General features: G+C 41.2%; 1 protein-coding gene across 1 annotated transcript in view; it reads left to right on the top strand.

The window, feature by feature from the left end:
* The window catches only part of SAP130 (Sin3A associated protein 130), a gene marked incomplete at its 5' end in the record, with an annotated part of 96,910 nt that overhangs the window by 37,783 nt on the left and 38,166 nt on the right, over nucleotides 1-20,961 (top strand). Inside the window, 4 exon segments of the mRNA XM_081096303.1 lie at nucleotides 4,331-4,452; nucleotides 11,041-11,343; nucleotides 12,047-12,224; nucleotides 13,048-13,152. Coding sequence (XP_080952429.1) covers nucleotides 4,331-4,452; nucleotides 11,041-11,343; nucleotides 12,047-12,224; nucleotides 13,048-13,152 — 708 coding nt within the window.

Below are 20,961 nucleotides of genomic sequence, written 5' to 3'. Positions count from 1 at the left end.
ATTTTTGGGCTGGCCAAGTCGCCCGGTGACAGAAGCTCCCAGCCTCTCCTTATTTTCTCTTTTTTGGTTCTGGGATTTATTTACCTTCTGTAATTGAAAGTTTGTTGCCTTTAGTGGAGCTCAGAGCCAGCCAGGACAGGCGGGAGGGAAGCTTGGCTTCCTCCATCACTGGAGCAACCAAGCCTCCTGCTCGCTCCAGCTCCGTGGCTGCTGGCCACCATTATGGTTGGGTCAGTTTGCATATAGTCGCTCTGATTGGCTGGTGGGCGTGGCTTAAGGTGTAGCGAAGGTATGGTCAAATTGCATGTTTATCTTTTATTAGATTAGACTAGTAGCCCGGTGCACGAAATTCGTGCACATTGAAAGGGAATTAATTAGAGGAACGTAATTCGGACTCACTATCTAATATCAATAATATGTGAGCGTGAGGCAGTCTGCATTTCTGAAATTCAATGACATGAATTTTAGCTATTACTTTGCCAAAGAAATGGAATTTACATATATCATTTAAAAGAGCATTCAGCTTAATATTAAAAACTCTGGCTACCAAGTCAGGTCTGTTTGCAACTTTTTGCCAGCGTTGTAAATTGTTTGCAACATCTGCCCATTTGGGGTTGCATGCCATGGTTATGAATAAATCAGGCTTGCCATACTTTGTTACAATTGCCATAGCATCCTGATATCACTGCTGCATATTTCTGGGACTACCCTCCAAAGATGATGAAAGTATTATCATTTTACCAATCGGCACATTGTCATTTTCAGATCTAGATTTGAGATAATCCATCAAACCGCTATATTTTTCAACTCTCAACCTAGATTGGTTTGCTTTGATGAAGTTTATCCAATTGGCCTCCATTTTTTAATATGAATCCACGATAAACTGTTGAGTTAATTTTCCTGCATTTAAAGTAGGATTGAACGTGTCCCACACAGAGAGATGAAATCCGTAATACTGCATTTGTGTGACTCGTGTCCTCATATTTTGTCTAGTATTATTGTCGATTACACTGTTGTCTCTGAGTCTTAATGAAGTATCCGTTCCCCAGCCTTTTTCACCATGTGGAAAAAGAATAAGATATGTCATTGCATCTAATGTAGGAAACAGGATATTGATTTGTTTGATTTTAGTGGCATTTGGATTAATGGGATCTGGTTTACAATGAATGAGCAAGTCCCTTTCAAAAGGAGGTTCTCCATCTTCATTTCTGAATATGACAGCAACCTCGGTTATGTGGGGAGAATTATATCTACCTCGGTCACAGTTACGATTGTATTTAATCGCCATTGCTACCTCTGTGGGAGCAATACCTTTTGCTGCTGCTTCAGATTGGGCTTCCTTTTCTACCTCATGTAGCATCTTGTACGATTTGTTAATTCATTTATTTCATGCATGAGGTTGTTGATGTTGATCATGAGTCTTTCTGAGCAGCCCTGGTTTTCTGGCATTGCTAATCTTTTACTTTTGGCTTTGGCCAATATATAGAGTTAAGCAAACTTCCGAGAAACACCATCCAAAGGATGTAAAGTTCCAGTATGGTGATAAACTTGTCCATGTATTCTAAAACAGTATGGCCCATATCCTGATGGCGATGCAATATTTGCACCCATGGAAGCAAAAGCAAAAGAACTAATTATGGAATGAATATTTTCCATGAAATTCTTACTGTCAGAATCTTCATTTGTCATTAATCTTTTTAAATATGCCGGGTAATCTGGAAAATGTATATCATTTGGACAGACTTTCCCTTTGCTACAACAGCGAGTAAATTTCCCATCGGATGGTTTTTCAACAGAGAAATTTAGTGATAGGCAAAATTCACATCGAACAGTCATTCCACCACAACTACGTTTGAGGATTGCATCCTCAGGTACTCCATTTTCGCTGAGAAGGCAGTTCCTACCGGTATTGGTAGTACTTGTTGATGACTGTTCTCTAGACATATTCTGTCGTCGCCACCGCCTTCTTTCAGCTTCAAAGGCACGTTGGTCTTACATTTTCTGTTGATGATGCCAGTGTTTTTTTGGTATCAGGGCGACGTTTTTCCAGTAGCTGGTGTTCAGATACATCCTGTTGCAGGTGCCGCCTTCTTTCAAGATCAGACGCACGCTGCTCTGCAGACACTTTCTGTCAATAACGGCATCTTTTGGCTGCAGGGCTACGTTGTATCAACAGGTGTTCTTTAGACATAGTCCCACCTCTCTACTGTCACGGTCTGAGATGCAGGTGAATGAGAGTCCTGGCTATCAGGCTGCTGAGAGCTGTCTGACCAATGGCTGATTCTGGCTCATTCTGTGGGGGGTGGGACTTCCTCCTCCCTGCTGTCAGTTTCCACAGCTGTGATGAGGAAGCTGGGGTGACAGAGGGAGCCACGCCCTCTCTCGCTCTGCTCTATGTCCAGCGGTCTCCTGCTCTGCCAAGTCCTCCAAACCTCCCAACCTCCTGCTCTCTGCCGGCAAGGTCCCGGGAGCCTGCGGGCGTGGCTAGGCACAGCAGGCCTCGCCTCCTGGGCCGGCAATGGTCCCGGGAGCCCACAGCTGCGGCCACTGTCACCTCCTGGGGCGCTTGACACCTGCGTATGCAAATTAACTGCCATCGTTTTTTGTTTTTCTGTGTTTTTTTAAATTTTGTTTTATTGCTTAAAGTATTACAGAGAGTATTACATATGTCTCCTTTCCCTCTCTCCCCCCACCCCTTGACATGCCCCCGGCCTCCCTTACTACCCAGTGTCTTATGTCCATTGGTTATTCTTATAAATGAGTGAGATCATGTGGTATTTTTCTTTCATTGACTGGCTTATTTCACTTAGCCTTATGCTCTCCAATTCCATCTTTTTTGGGTTAATTTGCATAGTCAGTCTGGCTGATGGGTGTGGTTTGTGGGCATCACTTGAGTGTAGCAGAGGGATGGTTGATTTGCATGTTTCTATTTTATTATATAGGACTAGAAGCTCGGTGCACAAAATTCATGCACTTGGGGATTCCCTCAGCCTGGCTTGCACCCTCTCTCAGTCCAGCAGCCCTTGGGGGATGTCCGACTGCCTTGGAAGTGGGAGAGGCTCCCACCATCGCTGCTGTGCTCACCAACTGTGAGCTCAGCTCAGGGCTTCTGGCTGAGCGGCGCTCCCCCTGTGGGAGCTCACTGACCACTCCAGGAGGCAGCTCCTGTGTTGAGCTTCTGGCCCCTGCTGGTCAATGCATGTCATAACGACCGGTCGTTCTGCTGTTCAGTCGAGTTGCATATTAGCCTTTTACTATATAGGACTATGTAGGATAGATTGGTTCAGTTTTGTTTAGGAACTTTTGTGTCAGTGTAGAGAGTGAGATTTGTTTATAATCCTTTCTCATACTGTCCTTGTCCAGTTTTGATATCGAGGCTATCTTAATCTCAAAAAGTAAACTAAGGCCCTAACCGGTTTGGCTTAGTGGATAGAACGTCGGCCTGCGGACTAAAGGGTCCCAGGTTCGATTCCGGTCAAGGGCATGTACTGTGGTTGCGGGCACATCTCCAGTGGAGGGTGTGCAGGAGGCAGCTGATTGATGTTTCTCTCTCATCGATCTTTCAAACTCTCTGTCCCTCTCCTTCCTCTCTGTAAAAAAATCAATAAAATATATTTAAGAAAAAAAAAAGTAAGTAAGGTCACTTTTCTTCTTTTTCTGGTCTCTGAATCAGTTTGTATAAGTTTGGATTATCTGTTTTACGTATACTTGATAAAATTTGCCAGTAAAAACAGTATGAGCTTAGGGTCTTTCAAGTGGAATTGAACAGGGAAGACCTTTTATTAATGCGGGCTTTTTAGTCAGTTTTGCTGAGTATTATTCCATGTATATTTATATTTATTGATACAGTTATTTATAATATTCATTTATTTTAAAAATAGAGTTCTAAAACAAATTCATGCAAAGATGGGATCCCTCAGCCTGGCCAGCGATTGAGGCCTATTGTGGAGGCCATACGACCAGGGTGAGAAACCCCAGGAGGTTTGCCAGCCTGCCCCTGATCAGGGCTGATGGGGGGCCGGCCAGCCAGGAGGTTGGCCCCAGCCGGCCCGGCCCCAATCAGGACTATGCGAGACACCCTAATAAGCCCTGATCACTGGCCAGCCCTAGGGACCGCACTCATGCATGAATTTCGTGCACCAGGCCTCTGGTGCAAGAAATATAGATACTACTCCTTAGATCTGTGTCCTTTGATCTGACTGTTTGAGACCCAGTGGGAGATGTGGGTATGGCAGTAAGGGTGTGAAGAGGGCCTGGGGGACAGGCTCATTTTTAGGTTAAGAAGACAATAGACCGCTTTGGTTCATTATTATTTGTGTTCCATCCATAGACCGTCTGTTCCTGTCCAGTTCCAGTACTTTTTGCCAACATACCCACCTTCTGCATACCCACTGACGGCACACACATACACCCCAATCACCAGCTCTGTGTCCACCATCCGACAGTATCCAGGTATGATTCCCACTGTGAAGATGACTTAACATTTTCATTTTTTCAAGCAATGAGATAGAAACTGATCACTGGGTATTTACTGTGGCTTTAACTACTCTAGCTTCTATGTTCAACTTCATTTCAGGCTAAAATGTGAAGCTTTAATGTTTTAAATTACCATCTCTTTGTTCAATAAAAAGGTGTTAGTATTGTTAGTGACATTTGCATGATTTTTGTCCCACCTGAGGAGAATTATGTTAACAATTTTTGTTACACCTTAAAGTGGTAGTGCAGTTAAAACGAATAAAGCTGCACCCTTACAGGGCTTCTTTCATTTTATGGGGTGTTTGTTGTTTTTAATGTTAGTCCAATTATGCTCAACACTCACTATTCTTTCTTGTAAATAGCACGTTTTCTTTATCCAGAAAACAATTCTTAGACGTCAGTGTTTGTATAATATGTTCCTTGGGACTCAGCTCACTTTAGGGATGAGAAAGCCAGGTTGTCTCGCTGTGGACATTGCCTTGTGCTGTGCCAACGAGGCCTGCAGCCAGGGCCACAGGTGGCCCTTGAGCATTTGAAGGGGGAGGTGGGGGACTCAGCACAGATGAAGAACTGAATTTTTTGTTTTACTTAATTAAAACTAGACAAACTTCAAATATGTTTGGAAAAACTTACTGATATGAAACTACTTTCTCAAAATGTAGATTTTATGGAATCAAAATACAAATCCAATATTTCTAATAAAAATTTTTTATCTGGATTGAGAATGTGCTGTAATAGTAAAATATGCCCTGAATTTTGAAGACATACTATAGAAATAAAATGTAAAATAACTTAATAAAAATTTTATAGTGATAACATTTTGAAATGATAATATTTTGGATACATTAGGTTAAACAAAATATATCTTTTTTTAAAAAAAACAAAATATATCTTAAACATATACTAATATTAATCTGGCCTGCGTCTCTTTACTTTATGAATTTGGCTACAGAAAATGTTTAAATTGCATGTATGGTATATTTCAATTGGAATGCTGGTCTAAAACTTTGAAAACATGGTATTTAAATCTCTATAAAAACCGGTTCCTTCATCTCTGCACTGGTTTTTGTATATTGGTTTGTTTTATTTTTAATAAAAATTCCTCCACATTTTATTCTAATTTTTATCTCTAATGTGAAAAAGTAGCTGAATTTTCCTGAATATCTCTGTCATTTTTTGCTGTTCATCAAATTAATATCTTTTTAAAGGACATTCATAACCATGTTCTTTATTAACAATCTTACAGAGGTAAAGTCATGCTTAATTGCTGCCAGAAGTATTAAGCTTATTGATGCAAAGTCTTAAGTCTTTTTCTCAGTGGCAGCACTTACCTCCTCCTACCACCTTGGCCCTCTCTCACAGTGCAGTCATTGTGCCTGTCTCCAGAAGGTAGCGTGTGAGCGACATGCATTTCTCTGATAGGAGCCAACTGGAAAGGATGTGCAGAGTATCTCTTAAGCTGACATTGTCATTGTATATAAATATTTATTGTCACAACCCGTGATACTAGCGCTGTCAGTAGTGTTGCGCATCCTGCCAGTCACCTGTATTTCTACACTATTATTCCCAGTATCTTCTCTTACCACTACAGCAGACCTGAAAACGAGTGGCACAAGCCACAGGGCTTCTTCCCATCCCAGTCTGTGCACCAGTGTGCTGCAGACGAGAGGGAGGGGTATGTCTTTCTCTGACATCATAGCAAGCAGTCAGACTCCCGAGGGGACAATTTGCATATTAGCCTTTTATTATATAGGATTGTTCAAGGTCTCCAGTTGCTTATAAAGATGGAATCTTGTTGGGCCAATAGATATTAGTAGAATATTTATATGACTACATAATTATAAATATATATACGTAATCTATATAGTTTGTAAGTGATTGATCCCTCTCAAATTGTTCCTGAAATTTCACTTGTTTCAGAGGTGTATTTCATTCATTTATTTATTTGTTCATGCATTTATTAATTCCACAAATATTTATTGACACTCTACTATATGTAAGGTCCTATGCCAGGCTTTCTTTGTAAAGCTGACTTTTTTTGTTTAAAGAAATTTTATTTATTTTTAAAAAATATATTTTTATTGATTTCAGAGAGGAAGGGCGAGGGAGAGAGTTAGAAATATCAATGATGAGAGAGAATCATTTATCAGCTGCCTCTTGCACGCCCCCTGCTGGGGATCAAGCCCACAACCTGGGCATGTACCCTTAATCAGAAGTGAACCCAGGACCCTTCAGTTCACAGACCTACGTAAAGCTGACTCTTAAACAGATCTTGCTGTCAGCGAGCTTAGAGTCTAGTAAGAAGAATAGGACTTAAAGAGATCTTACAATAGACAAATGTATGGGGTCCCAGAAGAGAGGCTTGAGCAAAACCATGCTGCTTCTGCCGTTCGATATGTGATTTCTACATGAGACAGTAGGGCTGGAAGTCAGGAATGACCTTCCTCGGGGAAGTAATAGTGGAAAGCTTCGCTCAGAATGGAGAGGGCAGTGGCAGGGCAGTTCAGTATGGGCTGAGCACAGTGAGTGACCTTGAGAGGAACGGTGACTAATTGCATGCTCTCCAGGCAGACAGTCCAACTACCACTGAACAGAGACAACAAAGCTCACTTCTCAGAGACACGAATAATGCTCTGTGGGTTATTTATTTTACAGCAGGGAAGAATGACATATAGCAATGGCTGGAAATTCACACGTGTACTAACTTCACTATACTTTTCTCATTCATAATAAAAATTTATCTTTTTTTTTCTCTGGTTTATAAAACTTTTAATTATATCTTTTTTTAAATTGAGGTGTAATTGACATATGACATTAGTGTCAGGTGTACAATATAATGATTTGATAATTTCTGTGATAGCTTTTAAAATATATTTTTATTGATTTCAGAGAGAGGAAGAGAGATAGAAACATCAATGATGAGAGAGAATCATTGATTGGCTGCCTCCTGCACGCCCCACATGGGATCGAGCCCGAAACCCGGGCATATGCCCTGACCGGGAATGAAACGGGCCTCCAGGTTCATAAGTCAACGCTCAACCACTGAGCTATGCCAGCTGGGCAGTAACTTTTAAGATCTCTCTTAACAGCTTTCAAATATGCAATTCAGTCACCATGCTATATGTTACATCCCTATGACTTATTTTGTAACTGGAAGTTTGTACCTTTTGACCCCTTCATCCATTTTGCCTACCCCTTCCAGCCCTCCTACGTCCCCCAGCCCAGCCTCTGGCAACAGTTAATCTGTTGTCTGTGTCTGTGAAGGTGGTGTACTGGTATTTTTTTTTTTCTATATGCCACAGATAGGTAAGTTGATCATTATCTGTCTTTCTCTTCCTGGATTACTCACCTAGCATAATACCCCAAGATCTGTCCATGTTGCAGATGGCAAGATTCCCTTCCTCTTTATGGCTGAGTAGTATTCGTGTGTGTGTCCCGTTTTCTTTATCCACTTACCTGTCAGCAGACACTGAGGTTGTTTCTATATCCCAGCTGTTGTAAAGGATGAGGGTGTAGATACCTTCTTCTGGATTTTTTTTGATAACTGGGGAGAAAAGTTGTGTTCGTTTTCTTTCCACAAGTAGTGGGAAAGGGGTTTTTTTGTTGCTTCCTGGGAGTGCTTTTATTTTCAGTTTTGTTGTTTTTTAGTTTTTTTTAATGTACACATAGATGATGTGTTTGCCCGATAGGAAAAAGGAAACTTGCTTGTTCTCTCTTTTTAATGGGTATATGGAACTTAAAATTCATAATTATTGTATTTCAGAAATGCCTATATAGTGATTCTATAAATTAAAACAAAAATTATTGACTTGGGAGTTATGGGTGTGTCTCAGAAGTTTTAGATTACTTATTTAGCACAATTGCCTGGCTCACATTTGGAGTTTAATAGAGTGCTTTTTTGCTTTTTTTAATGCTATTTCTATTAATCTGCAAAAAAATCATATCAAATTGGTAGGAAGTGAGTGAAGAAGAACACCTTAACGCGTTAAGTGCCATGTCAGTCACCGGTGACTGACACTATACTTTACATCCGGACCTCATCAGTTACTGGTTCAGGCCGGTCAGTCACTGTTGACTGATGATATACAATTTAAAAAATTATATTCTTCTATTCATAAATTTTAAATAACTTGAAGATCATAAAAGAATGTACCTAAATATTACTTGTTACCAAAAAAAATTTTTAATGAATATTATTAAAACACAGTCTACATAGAAATGGTTGTCCTGTGCAGGTTTCACAGACTGTTATAACTTGTTTTGTGAACTTTATGGCAATAGCTCATCCAAATCGTGCTGCATTATCTTTGTAGCATTTTTTACAATATCTTTGAACTTTAGCCACTCTTCCAGTTTTTTGTTGCAGTTTGTGACGAGATATTTGAGGTATATTTACAGCACTGCCACTTGGAATTTCTTCATCCTGACAATTTGTTAGATGGACAGCTAATTTTTTCTGAAATTCTGTGATACTCATATTCTTCTTGCTAATATTTTTAAATAAAATATGAGCATTGAGAACAGCAGTATTTAGTAGGAGCTCAAAGGCTAGCTTTTATACCATTTCATGGGTTTCCATAACGGATTATTATAGGCACTCATTTGATCAGATATGTCAACTGCTTTTCCTGCATTATAATCCACTACAATTTTTAGTTTCAAGTAGTGACCTGATCTATTTTCAACAATGACCATCTCTGACGTATGTTTTGTTGAAAGAAGTAAGATGTCCCGCTTATCTTTCCATTTTAAAATGGTTATTCCTTTTTTGTTCTCTTTTGCTATAATTTCTCCCCGATTTAATTTCTTTGACGTTACATCATGAGGATTTCCCCATCAATTTGAATGTAATGTTCCTACTAAATGAGTATTATTATCAAGTAATTTATATGCTAAATCTAAACTCGTGTACCAGTTGTGTGTACAACGTGTGTCCCTTATTGAATACATCTCTGCAAAGAGACATTACAACATTAGTTGGTGTCATATTTTCTTTTTCTAAACTTTTCCCTGCATATACACAAAAAGCATACGTGTACCCAGATCCTCAGCACAACTTAAATAATTTAATACCATATTTATGGCGTTTTTGTTTTAAATATTGCCTAAATATTATGTGGACACGAAATAGTATTAGAGATTCATCAATACATACAGCTTCAGATGGATAATATTTTTTGACATTTCATGTTATCTATTAGTTGTATTTTGCATAAACGATTGGAAACATCTGTCTCCCTATTGTCTGAAAAATTCAGCATTTGTAATATTTCAGATCTATTTCTTGACATTTTTTTCGGGAAGGTTTGCATTTATGCAGGATCATGGGACCAGTATAAACGTAAAGATGGTAGTCTAACTAGTCCCATCCATAGCATCAACCAAAAAATCATTTCATTTCATTTCTGTTTGTCACAGTCCACCTGCACAAATGCTGCGAGTTTTCAGCCCCTAATTTTTGCGATGCATATAAGTTCGTTTGGCAATATCCTCAAACAATTCATTAGGCACAAATAGTTCATAAGAATTCTCTACTGTTGCACATGACTTTACATTCAGGTCTTCAATCCTAAAGCCAAACAGATAGGTGAAAGGCATAGTCCTTGGTTAATGACCTCTCAGATCATGCCATTCTTCAAGATCCTTATCCTCATCCTCTGATAAAGAAAAAGGAACGACTTTACGACATTACTTAGAAAAACTAATTTCACTTGAATCGCTTTCACGTGCTTCTTCTACTGACATTGTCACTGTTACGGGTAAAGAAAAATTTTTAAACTGCACTGGAACACGAACCACAGACAACTGACCGAAGAGAAAGCATTTCTAAAAGAATACAGAGTACAGATTGCGATAAATACATATAGAAATATATCTGAAGATGTACATGCAGTCTTATTGCAACCTTACACAGATCTCCGGCTGCCAGCATATCGGTGAAATCGGACATCGCGGGCTAAACGGAAAGGAAGACAGAACAGGCCTGGCGCTTAACGTGTTAATATACGGTTTCATGTAGTGGTTTTTTTGTTTATTTGTTAATCCTCACTCAAGGATATTTTTCATTGATTTTTAGAGAGAGTGGAAGGGAGGGAAAGGGGGAAAGAGAAAACATCCATTTAGTTGCTTCCCACATGGGCCCTGACTAGGGCCTAGTCGGGATCGAATCTACAACCCAGGTGTGTGCCCTTGACTGAGAATTGGACCAGATGCTCTAACCACTAAGCACACCAGCTGGGGCTATAGTTATTTTTATTTTTTTCAGAGAGTAAGGGAGAGGGAGAGAAAGATAGAAACATCAGTGATGAGAGAGTCATTCATCAGCTGCCTCCTGCACAACCCACACTGGAGACAGAGTCCGAAATCCCACATGTGCCCTGACTGGGAATCAAACCGTGACCTGGTTCATAGGTCAAAGCTCAACCGGCCGGGCTTTTTTTTTTTTTTTTTTTTTTTTTTTTAGGATTTAGATGTTGTGCAGTTTTCACTTATTAATAATTTCTTCTTATGTGGACTGTGTCTAATCAAAGCTGCTATTGTAGTCAGTTTTTGCATCATTTTCAGTTTCAGCTCAGGCTCCAAACTCTGCCATAACAGCTCCGACTGGTGTTGGGGTGGCATCTACAGTTCACCTAAACCCCATGCAGTTGATGACAGTGGATGCATCTCATGCTCGACATATTCAGGGGATCCAGCCTGCACCCATCAGTACACAGGGGATCCAACCAGCCCCCATTGGGACCCCAGGAATACAGCCAGCACCAATTGGCACACAGAGCATTCACTCAGCAACCCCACTCAGCACCCAAGGACTTCAGCCTGCAGCAGTGGGGACTCAGCAGCCTCCGCCTGAAGGCAAAACTTCAGGTAATTGTCATGTTGGGCGTGAACTTTGGTGTGGAGAAAAGAGAGACCCTGGGTTTCAATTCTGATCTGCCACTTGCTGGCTTGTGGTCTCATCATTTCTCTAAGCTTTCGTTTTCACTTTGTAACATGAGATGCTTAGAACCTATCTGTCAGGGTCATTGTGGCTTTAGAAATGCATGAGCAGCCTTATAGCTAGCGTTGGCACAGGTGAGGAGCACTCCGTGGAAAGAGTTCTAAGTTGAGAGAACAGATTCACCTTGTAATAGGAGGACTCTCATTCCTTGCAGGAGTTTTTTTAGGAGAGTTTATGTAACGCTGTAAAATTAAGATAGACTGGAATGTTTGGCACCATTTTTAGGATTGAACGTGGTTGTATTTTACCAAAACTGGGAGAAGATTTCCTGAAATATACTATACAATTATGTATTTTTTTCATTTTATTAATAATTACGATTGTAAGCCAATGAAAATGGTTATTGATCATGCATCAGTAGGTGAGTAACCTCCTACTTGCCTTCTGCTTTTAGGCGCATGAGCATGATGTTCCTATTTCTTATCTTCTTGAAATTTGATGGTCAGAACATGGAGACACTAAGTCTGGTGGTCTGATTGTTTCTACTTATCTTATGTGATACTTTAGTAATGTCATTTCATTTCCCTCTCCTCATTGTTCTTATCTGCCCCGCCCCTGCCTGTCTCCCAGCAATGGTGTTGGCAGATGGAGCCACAATCGTAGCTAATCCTATTAGCAGCCCATTCAGTGCTACTCCAGCAGCAACCACTGTGGTGCAGACCCACAGCCAGAGCGCCAGCACCAGCGCCCCCGCCCAGGGCTCCTCCCCCCGGCCGAGCATCCTTCGGAAGAAGCCTGCCACAGATGGGTGAGTGAACCCAGTAGTGCAGTAACCCCTCTGGTTCTGGTGCCACTTACATAATTGGTGTGATTGGGGTGTAGGCTGTGCTTGTGTTCAGCTCTAGTAGATCATGCCAATAGTGTTTTCACGTGTTTATATCCACTTACACCCTCACCAGCTGTGCGAATCACTGCGTTCATCGCTACCAGGAGACACGGAGCTTGTGGGTTTGAGGTGTTAGCTGTCTTGAGGACCAGCGTCTGGATGATTATTAGGTGGCGTAACACGAGACACTCTGGTTGTCGCCACCTTCTCTCAGATCCACTCTTGTCTAACATTTGCTCCCACTCTGCGAAACTGAACGTGTCGAGCTCCCTCTGGACTCCACATTGTTAAATCCAGTGGTTAGTTCTCAGTCTGAAAAGTATTGGTCTTTGATCACCTTGATCCATGTATGTTACTTGTCTTCCAGGAACTTGCTAGGTCAGCACAGATACACAGACACAATAATGATCATAAATACTTACCATGGATTTAAATTATAGTGTGAAATAGAAAGGAGATAAAGCGCGCTAGAAAAACAGCTAGAAGAGTCACGGTGCCTTCTTCCTAGAGCATGCTGGGTTAGAAGTGAGGAGGGCAGGGAAGGGACTTGCTGTATTCTGTCTTGTAGTACTATTTGACTATTCTCATAATATCGTGCCTGTATTACTTTGATAAAATTCTTTAAAATCCATGAAAAATACTTAGCCAATGCAGTGCTTTTATTTTGCTGTCCGTAGCCTAGGCAATGTGCCTGGTACGTCTTGTAATTCCTTCAACTGCTGTTTTTTGTGTTTGTCTCTTTCAGAATTGCAGTTCGGAAAACCCTCATTCCTCCTCAGCCTCCTGAAGTAGCCAGTCCTCGAGTGGAGGGCTCCGTGCGGAGCACATCCGGGTCCCCGAGGCCTGCAGGGTGAGCACGTCACTCAGGCCTCCAACTTCCACTCGGGCCTCCAATAGCACATACCGTGGGGCCTTGACTTACGAGTTTAATTCGTTCCGTGACAGAGCTCGTAACTCAGATTACTCATATGTCAAATCCGTTTTCACCATTACAATGAATTGAAGTGCTGGGCTGACATTGTGGCGTTCACTGTGACGTTCGCTGCGCCAGCGAGGGGTGGGGTATCTGAAGCTGGCTCGTAACCCGAATTTTAGCTCGCAACTCAAAGCAAAAAATCGGCTGAGAGACGGCTCGTATCTCAAAAAACTCATTAGTCAGGACATTCTTAAGTCAAGGCCCCACTGTAATTGGGAAGCAAAGAGTCTCACACATGTGACAAATTTCACTTCATTTGCTTGTGTGCATTGTTTCTGTGCTATTTCTAGCTGTATGGCCGGCACACAGTTTTCAACCTCCCTAACCCTCATTTGCTTCACTTATGAAATGGGCATATATATATAACATTGAGCTCATCAGATACTTATCTTTTTATTTTTTGTAATGAGTTTTTTTAAAATATATTTTTATTGATTTCAGAGAGGCAGGAAGAGGGAGAGAAAGATAAAAATATCAGTGATGAGAGATAATCATTGATTGGCTGCCTCCTGCAGGCCCCCCTACTGGCCGACACATCTACAGAGCCAGACCAGCTAGGGGGATACTTAACTTTTTAAATAAAATGACTCATTGAAAGTACTTAGAACCTGTGTCAGAGTGAGCACCCAGTTATTTCTGCTGTTATCGGTGGCATTGTGACAATGGTTCATTCACCCTTTTTTCTTTATTTTTTGTCACCTTAGTTCCAGAAGTGAAATTATTTTGGATAAAAATGAGACAATATAAAGACATTTAAAGTATAAAGTCAAAATCACTGTTTTATTCTTCATCCACCTTGTTCATCCCATTCCTCAGAATATTATTGATTGGTGATAGTTTTATTAAGTATCTTTCCATGTCTTTTTCTACATACACATATAGATAGATTGATGGATCCTTCCTCAAAAACAAGATCTTACTGATTGATTTTTCTGTATCTTACTTTTTTCTACTTATTGCTAGTAGCTTACCATGTTAATATTTTTAGATCTACTTCATTCCAAATAATTATGAATGCCTAATATGTGCCAAGTGTCGTTTTAAAATCTGGAATTATATAAGAGTGACTAAAATTACTTTCTAGTGAGTGTAAAGAAATAATAAAAAGAAAATGTAAAGTGAACATAAACTGATGGAGGAAGAGATGCTGTCTTACAGAAAGGCTCATCTCACCAGATGCTAAAGAGCGTGAAGGAGTCAGCCATATGCTCCCTGGTCTTTGACTGTCGAGCAGAGGAAAGAGCAGGGATCAAGGTTTTGGGGCCGTAACTTTGCACACTAATGCAGGAATGTTAAAAAGTAAAATGCAAACTGAAACTGCAAAGTGGTCTTAATCAGTGGGGCAAAATAAAATCATTATATGAGCTTTAAAAACATTTGTGAAAATATTAACAACTATCAGTTACAATAGATAGGAAATGACAAAATAGTGAAACTAATATTTACTTAGTATGCTGTAATTCAAAACATTAGAAATATTGAGAATTCAAATGTTTTCTTTCTTAAAATGATTCAGAAATATTGGGAACATGCTGACCTTCACATTGTGTGACTTGAATGCAGGACAGGAGTTTGTCTGCCATGATGAACTGCATCGCCCCTCTGAGTTTGGGTCTGCTCTGCCACTTTCTTAGCACAGTTGGCATACAATCTTATACAGTCAAGCCTCGGCCTTGATTATCTCCCATCTTCAACAGTTTGGTTCCCGACCAAGTTGTTCACAGAAAAAATGTCTCAGTTGTTGAGCAAAACTTCGGTTCTCAACCCAACACTTCCCTTTCATGCTGATACCTGTAGGAGCAGCCACACTTCTCTCAGGCATCCAACAAAGGAGAGAGGGTGCGAGTGTGAGTCAGTCACCCCTAAACCTCACAGTAACGTCTCAGGAAATTGTGCTGTGAATATTTTGGTGGGTTTCTTTTTTCTGCTTTTGTTGCTGCTGCTTATTATTAAATACATACAGTAAGCCACTATGGGTCCTAAGAAGGTTAGTCATAGCAGCAAAGTGAAAAGGAAAGTTGTGAGAACAACAATAGAGCTTAGACATGTAGTGTATATAAAAAAGGTTAAAACGGAATCATTTGGGGGTTTGGAATGGATTAATTCAATTTAAATTAATTCTCAAGGGAAATAATGATTCGGTTTTTGTACAAATCGCTTCTTGAATTGCCTTCTGGAACAAATTAGGTTTGAGAACCAAGATTCCACTGTAGTAGTTTTAGGTGTAAAACGATGATTAGACGTTTATATATCTTACGGTATGCTTTCCCCACATTCTTTACTGTATACCCTTCAACTTTTCCTCCCAGCCTCAGCCCCTCCTCTCTGGCAACCATCATTTGTTTCTGTAAGTCTTTTTGTTTGGGGGTTTTCTTAATGCTGCATATAACTGAAATTACTCAGTATTTGTCTTTCTCTGATTTATTTCACTTAGCATAGAACCCTTTAGGTTCATTTATGTTGTCACAAATAGGATTTAATCCTTTTTATTTCTGAGTAATATTCCATTATATATATGTGCCACATCTTCCTTAACCATTCAACTATTGATGGATACCTAAGTTACTTCCATCTTGGCTATTTTAGATAATGCTGAAATGAACATTTTTAAAAAATAGTTCACCTAAGTGCTGTGACAGTTGTATGGCATAGGCTGGTAAAGAGCCCACCAACAAGGTCATCTGGCCAGAGGAGGGCAGAACGGGCAAGAACCCCAGGCAGCCCTGTGCTGGCCGGCCATGCCGAGTGCTGCAGCACCCAGCTCTTGCTGTGGCGGCAGGAGGACCTGGTGGTGCAAGCCCTGCTGGCAGGAGGCAGGAATCTGGAAAACTGGTGTTTTTCATTTCCTTCTAATAAAAACCTAGAAATGGAATTGCTGGGTCATCTGGTAGATGTACTTTATTGTTTTGAGGAATCTCTGTATTGTTTTCCACAGTGGTTATACCAGGTTACACTTCCGCCAACAGTGCCCGCGGGTTCCTTCTCTCCACATCCTCGCCCACACTGACTGTGCATTGCCTTTTCTCAGAGCCATTCCGGCAGGTGTGAGGTGGTCTGCTGGTTTTGCACTGCATTTCCCTGATGATTACTAATGTTGAGCAAGTTTTCATACGTCTGTTGGCCATCTCTATGTCTTTGAAGAAATGTCTCTTCCCTCTTAGAACTGTTTTTGCTGCATCCTATAAATTTTGGAAATTTGTGTTTTGTTTCAAGGTATTTTTGGGTTTTCTGTTTGATTGTTTGATCCATGGGCTATGTAGTAGCATGTTATTTAATCTCCACATGTTTGTGTTTTTTCTAGTTTTCTTGCTGTAGTTGATTTCTGTTTTTATGCCAGTTTGGGCAGAAAATATATTTGATATAATTTCAATCTTGAATTCTTTGAGGCTTGTTTAATGCCCTAACATGGTCTATCCTGGAAAATGGTCCATGTGCATGTGAGAAAAATGTGTACCTGCAGTTTGGGGATGAAATATTCTATAAATGTTTGTTAAGTAATCTGCTCTAATATGACATTGAAGCCATTGTTTCCTTATTAACTGCCTTGTGTAGGTGATCTATGCATTGTGGTAAGTAAGGTATTAGGTCCCCAACTGCTGATGTATTAACTGTTAACTTCTGCCTTTGTGTCCATTAATATTTGCTTTATGTTCTTTGGTGCTCCTCTGTGGGGTACACGTGTATTTGGACTTATATCCTCCTCTTGGCTGGACCCCTTTAGCATTCTGTAATGTCCTTTGTCTTGTCACAGTCTCTTTTGTCTGAGTGTTACTACCACAGCTTTCTTTTTGTTTCTATCTGCACAAAATTTTTTTCCCTCCCTTCACCTTCTGTCTGTGTGTCTTTTATCTAAATTGAGTCTCTCATAGGCAACATATACAGTGGGGCCTTGACTTACGAGTTTAATTCGTTCCGTGACGGAGCTCGTAACTCAGATTACTCATATGTCAAATCAATTTTCATCATTACAATGAATTGAAATGCCATTAATCCATTCCGGACACCCAAAAAACACCACAATTGTTTTGTTAAATGTTTTTAAATAAGAAAAATGTATTTAAAAATAACGAATATTGTATAAAAACACAATACTGAACAATAGAATGTAGTGCAATAAGCTTGTTTTATTAAGTTTAATGTACAGCATTTACCTTGGAGATCAAACAACTTAAAGATGCTGATGGAGTTGGAGGAGAAAGGCTGAACTGAATAACTGAATCTTATTTGCTGATTTTTGCCCTTTCCGCCACGCTTTCATCACTTTCATCTACAGGAGTTTTCGATAAAAACCTGTCCAATGAGATCTGTTTCATCCTCCCTTTCAGAATATTTCTGAAATGAGTTAGGTAAGTGTCATTAAATAGCTCCATCGCAAGCCCAGTTGCAATTTTTTCTGGGTGTTTCTTCTGAATCAAGTCTGGAAGTTTCTCCCACATCCCCAACATTTCCTTTATCTCACTTATAGCGATAACCTCCTCCTCCTCCTCTGTGTCATCTATTTCCTGCAAAACCTCCGTGTGCTGCTGCGTCTGTAGCTCCTTTAGCTCCTGTGTTGCCAGTTCCTCGGAGTGCTCCTCGATGAGCTCGTTGATGTCACCTTCCTTTATATCCGCGCTCGCTGCCTCACCATGTCTGACAACGGAGTGAATGCCGGTCCTCTTTTTAAAATTTTCGAACCAGCCCGATTGGCTCTAAACGGCTCACCCGATGCCTCGTCCATTGAAGTGCCTGGGGTCTGCTGCAGCAAATCAGCGTAAATAGCTCGTGCCTTCTCGCAGATAATAGCCTTCGTCACTGTATCTCCTGCAGCGAGCTGCTTCTCTGTTAACCACACCATTAGCAGCTTCTCCATATTTTCATGGATAGATGTCCGCTGTTTAGAAATTATTTTAACGCCCTTGGCTGGAGTTGTAGCCTGTATCGACTCCTCCTGCCTCAGTATGGTGCAGATCGTAGAAATGCTACGCTCGTACTGCTTCGCCAAATCGATTCCGCGCACACCTTGGTCATATTTCTCGTTAATTTCTTTCTTTAATTCAATGCACATCATCCGCTTCTTCTCAGCACTGTCCTTCACACTTACTTTCTTCAGATCCATGGTTGAAAAGACGAAGTTTTGCAAAATAACTGCAAGCACAAATGTGAGCACAACTGCTTAAAGTGAACGAGTGAGACACGTGATGCTGGGCTGATGTGGCGTTCACGGTGACGTTCGCTGCGCCAGCGAGGGGTGGGGTATCTGAAGCTGGCTCGTAACCCGAATTTTAGCTCGCAACTCAAAGCAAAAAATTGGCCGAGAGACGGCTCGTATCTCGAAAGCTCGTTAGTCGGGACACTCGTAAGTCAAGGCCCCACTGTAGGTGGCTCTTACTGTTTTATCCATTAAGCCAGTGGTCGCCAACTGATGGTCCGCGGACAACTGGTGATCTGTGAGGTCCGAAAGGTTGGCAACTACTGCCTTAAGCCACCCTATCTTTTATTGGAACATTTAGTTCATCTACAATTAAAATACTTATTGATTGACATTTTATTCATCATTTTTTGGTTGTTTTTGTTATTCTCCTCTGTTCCTTATTCTGTTGCTCTCTTTTGATTTGCTGGTTTTCTTCAGTGATGTCCTTGGGTTCCTTTCTCTTTCTTTTTATGTATTTCTTGTAAGTTTTTGTAGGATTGTGGTTACCATGAGGTTCATGTATATCTACCCATATCTATAGAAGTCTGTTTAAAGCTAATTGGCATGTAAATTCAAACACATTCTAAAATTAGTACATTTTTTCTACCTGGCCATTAAGAGTGGGTTCCGGGTGGAACAGCCTGGGGCACAGCGGGCGGTGGCGTTCTGTTCTGGCTGTCCATGGCGGAATGGAGTTGCGTCTGATGCATGTGACCTTCCTTGCTCTTCTGATTCAAGTGGAGCTTTCTGGTGTCCCTGAATTTTGGGGTTTTCTGTTTGATTTTCTCTTTGTCTATTGTCCAAATTAGGTCTGAGTGGGGCTCCCCTGAGTGTGCGTGTTGCAGCCCCCCACATGCTCCCCACTTTCTACAGGTGGAGCAGCCCTGTGTGCTCCCACACTGTACCCCACTAGTTTCACATGTGCGCTGGGTGGGGCTGCTCTGCATATGCTTGCAGCAGCCCCCTCTAGTTCTGCACTTTCTCTGGAAGACACAGCCCCACATGTGCGTGCAGAAGCTCCCCACTATCTCTGCAGTTTCTCCTGGCACGGCAGCCCTACGTGCAGACGTCATACATAACGCTTTGCTGGCTCCTCACTCTCCCGGCAAGGGAGCCACGTGCACATGCATCCCAGTGGCCGTGCCAAGGGCACCCTGGTTAATATTGGATATAGAGACCCCATGCCTGTCACTCTCTCGCTTCCCTGTTCTTCCTGGAGGATCTCCAGGGAGAGTGGCCTGCAGGTCAGCCTGAGCACCTGGGTGGGCTCACACAGTTCAAGTGCGGTGACAGCCAGCGCGCTCCCCAGCTCCTGTGGTCCTGAGCGTTCCCTCTGCTCCCAAAGAGCTTTTGTGGTTTGCCAGCCTTCTCTATGTGGTCTCTCTCTTTTGTTTGTTGTGCAGAAGCTGTTCAATGGCCATCAGTTGTCTCTTGGGGAGAAATTGCTCCAAATATGGCATACATTCCTTCAGCGTGCTCTTCGCAGGAGGCAGCTCGCCATCCTGCCCCGCCAGCTCGCACCGCCTTTGGCCTGCCATGTCACCCTTTGGCTTTGGGGGTGAAATGTCTTCAAGAGTTTCTTTCACAGGGAGTGTTTGCCAGCATCATTTCTAGGAATAACCTCATCCTTTTTTTCAAAACCATCAGCCTTAACTAATCACGGAACCTAAGTGCACATTTCACAGCAGCTGCTTTACCTGAGCTAGCAGCTTCTGCAGGTAGGCTTTTGAAACAATAAAAGTAGCCTTTATCGGTAGCAAAAGGTTTCTCTTTGTTCCTTGTAATTGCCATTTTCTTTCAATGTGGCAGCTACGTTCAACACTTTGGCTTGTATTATTAGGATTTTTTTTATAGTACTCAATACAACGTAGAAGTGAATACTTCATTTCACCATGGTGACTTCGTGTTCCTACAGCAGTTTAAACTAAAGGGTGATATGAAGTACGTTGCCTTCCTTCTTCATGTTCATTGGGCTTTCTCAGTTTGTCCATTCCATAGCTTCGTAAGAGGCTAGGTCTCTTCCTGTCTTCTCTTTGCTGTTGCCATTTTCAGTCTTCTAATCAGACCCAATTTTATTTCCAGAAGTAACACTTTTTTTCCAGCATTTTCTTTTTTTTTTTTTTTTTTTTTTTGCCTGTTCTCTCTTCCAATCATCCATTTCTGTAAAATTTCACATGGTCTTATCACTGGGAAACAAAAGATAGCACAACTACACGCTTTGCTGTCTGCATGAGCTAAGTAACAGACATGCAGTGACCAGTGAGTGGCATGCTCCAGAAGAAGTGATGTGATTGGCACAGATCATGGTATGTGGTACATTGGCCACATGGTGATCTGCAGGCTGCAGAGCAAAGCTAGCAGTAAGGTTTGCAATTTATGCAGAGCAATTAATATACTGTTACAACTGAACTATGAATAGTGTTGGTGGGGGACTGATATGGTTTTGTGTATATGTGAGCATGTATGTATGTATTTGGTGTGTGTGTAATTCACACATATCCGCATCATAT

Source organism: Myotis nattereri, assembly GCF_964212035.1.
Source record: "Myotis nattereri genome assembly, chromosome: 7".
Classification (NCBI taxonomy): Eukaryota; Metazoa; Chordata; class Mammalia; order Chiroptera; family Vespertilionidae; genus Myotis; species Myotis nattereri.
The sequence above is the reverse complement of the archived record's forward strand: the minus strand, read 5'-3'. Positions and strand labels throughout refer to the sequence as shown.